The sequence below is a fragment of the Taurulus bubalis genome (assembly GCF_910589615.1).
Source record: "Taurulus bubalis genome assembly, chromosome: 12".
NCBI classification, from domain to species: Eukaryota; Metazoa; Chordata; class Actinopteri; order Perciformes; family Cottidae; genus Taurulus; species Taurulus bubalis.
The window spans coordinates 5438483-5445177 of record NC_136600.1 but is presented as its reverse complement, the minus strand read 5'-3'; the positions used below and the strand labels follow the sequence as shown (position 1 = coordinate 5445177).

At 42.1% G+C, this 6695-nt stretch overlaps 1 protein-coding gene across 2 annotated transcripts in view; it reads right to left on the bottom strand.

Moving 5' to 3' along the window:
* taf2 (TAF2 RNA polymerase II, TATA box binding protein (TBP)-associated factor) overlaps positions 1-6695 on the bottom strand; it is a gene marked incomplete at its 5' end in the record, with an annotated part of 29769 nt that continues 23074 nt past the window's right edge. The window contains 6 exons of one of the 2 annotated variants that reach the window (XM_079228211.1): positions 1-1311; positions 1434-1536; positions 1789-1902; positions 2385-2635; positions 5424-5533; positions 6004-6073. In XM_079228211.1, coding sequence (XP_079084337.1) covers positions 1022-1311; positions 1434-1536; positions 1789-1902; positions 2385-2635; positions 5424-5533; positions 6004-6073 — 938 coding nt within the window. In that variant the 3' untranslated portion in view covers positions 1-1021. Of the gene's footprint in view, positions 1312-1433; positions 1537-1734; positions 1903-2384; positions 2636-5423; positions 5534-6003; positions 6074-6695 lie in introns of both variants that reach the window. The other variant, XM_079228210.1, reaches the window with a different exon arrangement.

The window sequence follows — 6695 nt, the reverse complement described above, 5'->3', positions numbered from 1 at the left end:
TGCATTCAATTTATTTAAAAAACAATTAAATCAACAAATCTTACAAAACAAATGACAGCGTAGAAAATTCCTAAGTTAAGCATCCCTAATTCTCCATGAATTCTACTCAATCTTTCGTTCCTCTACATTTCTTGCATGACTGGTTTGGATCTACTGTACATTTGTGAAACCAATACCATCTTTAAAGCTTTCAGTAGATTATTGTGTCAAAGAGGAATAAACATTTAACAAGTTCTGTCATGAGAAATGTCACAGCATGCTGGAGACAAGGTACTGGCTAGGAATAACTGCTGACAGGGACTATTTAAACAATGTAGGACTTTGTCTTTTGTTTGTCATATTTAGGAAAGGCAAGCCTAATTTAGTAGGCTACATGAACAAGAAAACCATACTTTAAAACTTTGCATTACTACTTCGGTACCCTAAATGGGTAACATTGAATTATGCATGTTCTTTCCATTGTTTAAAACATCTAATCAAATCTAGGAAATAGTGCCCAGACTTTTTTTTTTTTTTTTAAATGGAGCTGGATTTTATCTAGTTAAAACATTTATGAGCACAAAAGTCTCTTTCATCCTCCATGACAGCAGTTGGGAAACACACTAACATTAATTGAGTTTCAATTGTACAGGAAATTCCAATGTTTTAATTTTCATCAGGAGAGTGAGAGAAAACAAGGAAGCCTCTAGAGGGTTTACCTTAACGACCCTGCAGCCTCAGTTCAAAAGTCTGTGTTTCCTCTCAAACCAATGCAGACCACTGCTTCTGCTGAGGAATCCAGCGCTGAAATGTATCTGGGGAACACGACACAGTGAACAGCTTCCTTTTCCTTCACACTTTCTCCACACGACTCTTCCTGTTGGTTGATAGCACTGAGTCGAGAATATTTAGATCAACTTCACACCTTTCGCGTTCTGTTTTGTGTCTGTGTTTACTTGAGATGCACGCCTGCTACTGCAGGACGGATGCAACCAGTTAACCCAAAGTAGCAGTAGGAAGTCGAACTTTGCCCCCAGATGTTTTATTCTGACAGGGATGGCGAGCGCAGGGACCTGCCGCTGGCCGGGCTGTTGCTGTAGGCGTGCGAGTTGTCCTTCTCCTTGTCCTTGCTCTCGTGTTTGTGTTTGTGCTTGTGCTTGTGCTTGTGCTTCTTCTTCTTCTTCTTGTGCTCGTGGTGGTGGTGGTGATGGTGGTGGTGGCCGTGCTCGCCACCGTGTTTGGAGGACGAGGATGTGGCCTCCTTGGGGAAGGACGGCACGGGCGTGGCGGGCATGGACAGCATGGACTGTTCCACTGACGGAGGCTCTTTACCTGGGAAGAGAAAGAGAGCAGGTGTGTGTTACCAGGTTATTGGGGTTTTCATTATTTTTCTGAATGATCGGCCTGTGTGTGTGTGTGTGTGTGTGTGTGTGTGTGTGTGTGTGTGTGCTCACCTGGCGTGGAGGGCCTCTCTAACAAATTGAGATGATGGTGAATGAAGGCCTGACTGTCATGAACTGTCTCCATATCAATATCTTCATCTTCCATTGTGTTGAACTACAACAAACCAGAACTACATGTCAATACCATATAACATATGTTGACAAAAACAGATCACCGTGACTCTTATATTTTTTTTCTTGTTGACTTTATCTTTGTAGTGGCAGAGACGTTGCTATAACAGAACATGGCAGATGGCAGTAAAACACTTGAATAGTCAGTCTGAATCAAAAAGAAAGACTGAAAGTGCGTTACCCTGATCTTGAAGCGTCCTCCTCGTGCATCCTCCTCCTGCTGCTGCTGCAGTACCTGTCCTGGCTCTGGAGGGGAGCCCAGCGGGGTCTCAGCCTTCCTCTTCAGGCCCAGGGAGGGCTGGCCCACCCCGCACACCCCCAATGAGATAGGATCGGGCTCTTCGTCCATCTGGCAGACACAAACACAAACTTTAATATGTAGCGAAATAGCTTATATTGATAAAAGTGTCTAAAATAATTGTTTGTTCCATTTTGTTGACCGCCAACTCCTGTCGGACTATGGACAAGTACCTCATAAAAGCGCACACCCTTTAACCTGCTTCCATGTGAGAGTTTTGCTGGTCATACTGATTTAATCAGCAGTCAGAGAGATCTTTCATTGTGCTCTTAGAAATGACAATGGGAATGAGGTGCAGCCAAATACAGTTGGCAGCACTACAGTACATATAGTTAAACAGATCCAACTTAAGGTAGTTATTATTTATCTGCCATCGGAAAAGATGTGTTATGTTAAGTTAAAAAAGAACCGCTAAGCAGCTCGCTGATTACATCTCCATTAGCAGAGAAACCAGGCCGACGCCCTGCCAAGAAATAGCTAATAATCTAGTTCAGTCAGTAGTTCGTAAAGTGCATTTCCTATTAACACTCCACTAACTGTCTAACACCACTTACAGCGGAGTAGCTCATGCCCACGCCATGGATGCCTATGCTGGCGGGCGTGTCCACGACAGAGCCGACCCCCGGCTCGGGCTTGATGGTGGGGTTCAGGACGGCTTTCTTCTCCTTCAGGTTGAGCACGAGGCCCAGTTCTGGCAGGGGGAGGCAGGAGGGCCGAGTCAAACCAAACAGGGTGTAGTAGAGGTTCACGGCGTCGCAGCGCAGCCGCCAGTCGTGGGAGGTGCCTGAGGGGGGGAAAGGGTGTTGAAAGCATTTAAAAACATGTTGACAAAGCTTTTATCAGTCAACTATTACTATATTTGAATTCAGAGGCGCACAATCAAGCGCCGTGACCACTTTGCACACAACGTGCAGGCCGCGGTTAAAGTATTTGTAATCTGCCGTCAGCACAGTCCAGCAGCCACCCACACGGACTGACCGACAAACAGAAGTTAACTGGGAATAATGAACTTTAACATTTTTGGTCGTCCTTCAAGCTTGTAAGTAAATAAATTCGATAACACGACGCAACTAGAGCCCAGTGTCCTTCAGGAATATGGAATTGTGAACGTATACTTGTCAGTGGGCTTTTGAGATGGTGTGTATTTGGATTGGCTGAGAGACACATAGGACCCACTGGAAGAGAGAAAAATAATGAAACCAATGGACACAATACACGGCAGAACAGTGTGAGTACATGGCGGAGGCCCATCACCAAAAAGTAGAGTGTATCCTTTGACCAGATAATAACGAAGCTGAATATTGCATATTATTATAACTGCAATGTGCTATCACTTCCACTGCTCCCAATGCCGACGGTGGTTAGCTCGTAAGAATATGAGGTGTATGAGATGACAATGAACAAGGCGGACAGTGGAGCCAACAACAACCCACCAAATGGCTCTGACTATAACATGATAATACTACTAATTTAGAGAGAAAAAACAAGTGCTGCAAGATGTATATTTGTACTTGGACCTGGCATGTGGACATCTTATATTGTAACCACAGACGGTTTATAAGAAGTGGACATCGTCACCCATTGGTTCGTGGACATTTTGAAGCCTTGAGTTTGACTTTGTCGGTGCCGCCATAGCCATCTCCTTTTCTTTTTTTAAACCATAAAGAACATGAGAGGGTGGAGCTAAGTACAACCAAATGCTGAAGACATTTTTAGGTGACTAAAATGTAACAATTAATGTAAATTAATGTCTCTCATGACAATTCCCAAATGGGAAAACAATGTGGTAGCAAACTGTCAATCACAAGATAGCCCTACCCTAAAGCATTCCCTGCTTAATGGTCTATACTCTGTTTGACTCTAAATGGGAATATCATTTACTAAATGAACATCATGCTGGTTTGAAGGAGACCAAAAACTCAGATTTACTGAGGTAATGAATCAAGTGAGAAGTAGGGTCATCTTCTCAACAGAATTACAGTGTTATGTTGGAGGTAGCAGTAAGACACATTTACAACATGCATTCAGGACAAAGCAGTAGTGTTCCTGTAAAAAGCCAAATAAAGGAAGTTTACCACCGTTTCATATAATAGCAACAGGGATATCTTTGTGTTTCTGGACTGTTGAGACCGAGATGGTGTAGTGGCAGTGAAATGCTTGTGGCTGCAGGGGTTAATACTTCCCAAGCCGTTTTACGACATTTGATGTATAAATGTATCTGTCGAGGTAATGACTCAAGATCATCTTGGTTTTATCAAACATAAAGTATAGTACCACATGCTACCAGTCCCATCTGTGGAGACGATGGTACAACTATCCATTGACAGGTCTATGCATTTTAATTGTGCTTTTATGTATTTTATTGTATGTCTTTTGTGTCATCTGGACCTTGAGTCTGTAATAAAAGTTTGATTGTTGCTCGCACAAAACAAGATATTTAAAGAAGTCACCTTTGGCTTTAAAAACTTGTGAAAGGCATCTTTCAGTTTCGTCCACATTTTATAGAATAAATTCAAATCACACCGCCACGTGCACAATATACGTGGCTGGAAGTGAATGTACAGCAATGTATATGGATGTAAGCAAATGGAACTGCAGCTGCTCTTTTTACCACATGACGAACTGTAGCAACGGTTTGTCCTTTTTCCTCTATGAGAACAGAGGAAATGTCTGAAAACAAGCTGATTGAGACACACAAGTGATTCCTTTAGAGCTCATTCAGCCTCTTGGGATAAATTATAGAGGATTACAGCGAACGTCCAAACGTGTCAGTGAGTTGTGCAACAGCAGCATAGCAGTCTGATAGAAACCTATCAAGTGGTACACATGTGGACACTTTATCTCTGACAGAAAGCCATCTGCTATCAGCTCTTTTTTTATCAATGAGATGATAACAGATGTAGCATTGTTGTATATATACCTTACTCTAGGGGCTCTGGTTGGAATGGATGCTGTCGCAATGTAAGTGCTTCTCTCTGTTTATTGAACAACACAGAGAACCAAAAAACCAGGACCCTGAAGACTGACAATAGTATTTCAGGACCCTGAAGACTGACAATAGTATTTCATAGAGCAAAGGGGTAGTGAATTATTTGTCATGATCACATGATTCAACTTCCTGCCTGGTTTCTGAGTCAACTCAAGAACGTCATGAATGAAGCTCCAAAGCTATTTTGGTTCAGTCCTTGTGACAGATTGAGCACACTGCTTTAGAAATTCTTAGAAAATGTGCTTGAAATGAAGCCTGGAACAGAACAAATCTGGAAAGGGTCTTGGTACTTTCTGAAGTTAATCTAGTGTCCGAAAACATTCAGACAGCACCAGCCGTTTGGGAATTTGGTAGGAAAAAGGAAAAGACGGGAACAGACAGGAAATGCCTTGTTTGTTTTTGATGTCACAGTGCAGAGGCAGGCTAGAAAAACCTCTCCATCATGGCACCGCTTTGTTCACTCCATTCCTGACACACTGTCACTGGCATCTGATCAACAATGACGTGGCTTTGGTGAGCATATATGTCCTTTTCCAACTGCTTCCCCGTTGGAAAGGGCTGTATGTCTCTCTCTCTCTCTCACCTGAGTTCATAAGTTTCCAGAGCTGGTCGACCAGAGCTTCATTACACAGAGCCGAGTCTGTTGTCTTGGTGAAAGGTGGATTCTTGCAGAGCATGCCCAGGATCTGATGTCTGATTGGACAACAAACAAGAAATGCAGACATGAAAATGAAACGTCACGCTGGCTGTTCGTCAGTCATTTAGCATTAACTACAGCCTTCTTTGAACAGCAGAGGAGGTATACTGGTTGCTGGCATTATTCCTGCCACAAAGACATCCCTTCCTAAAGCGATTTCAGTCTCACAGTTCAGGCAAAGCTAAGTTCAGGCTCCAGCAGTTTGAGGTCGACAAAGTCAGAGCCGGTTAGTATCAAGTTCCCTTGTGCTTCCGTGGACGGTGTTTTCTTGCTGAACTGCAGCAGAGAGGATCTGTCCCCTCAGACTGTCAGAGCCTCATTAACAGCGGTCAGGCTTCAAGCAATTCCTATCCTAGCTGCATGGCTGTTATAACGTGCGACAGAAAGATAAGATTGAATGTCATACAAATGTTTCATTAGTAACAGTTTGAGTGTGTGTTAACTGAGAGCAGGGGCGTGAGCTGACCTGACATAATGAGCTGGGTCATTCTGGACCATGTTGAGCAACCACTGCAGGTCCGCTGAGCTTCGTTCAACTACGGGACAAAACAAAAAAGACACATGACAGCCTCCTGGTCCTAAATGTTTCAAAATCAAATTGAACAAACACTGTTTCTTTCAACAAACATTAAGGTTATGCATCGTTCAGTCTCCCACAAACTGATTTTGATTCTTGGGGGTCAAGATTTGATTCATAATTGATTTTTGATTTCCGTAGATCAGTTTAATAAAGGCACTGTGTGCAAGGAGTTTTAAAAATTAGAAAAAGTTTAATCAATTAATGTAAACAAGAGGCAAACCTAAAACAATAGGTATGATAGATTTATGCTAAACTTGCTCATATAAACACTTTTTTAAGTTTTTAGTCATTCTCAATTCTCAGCGACTGAGAATAAAAGGTCAAATAGTTGAAAAAATGAAAATGCTGCCCGTCACAAAATTCAAAACATGTTAAGAGAATGATTAAAACTATAAAGTACAATCTGGCTAACTTTAAACATATTAGAAACTGTCTCTTTTTATGCTTGCCATGATCCTTTCACATATATCATATTGCATCACATGTTGGGGGCAGGCTGGTGAAACAACAATAAGACCACTGGAATCCCTATATATATATATATATATATATATATATATATATATATATATATATAT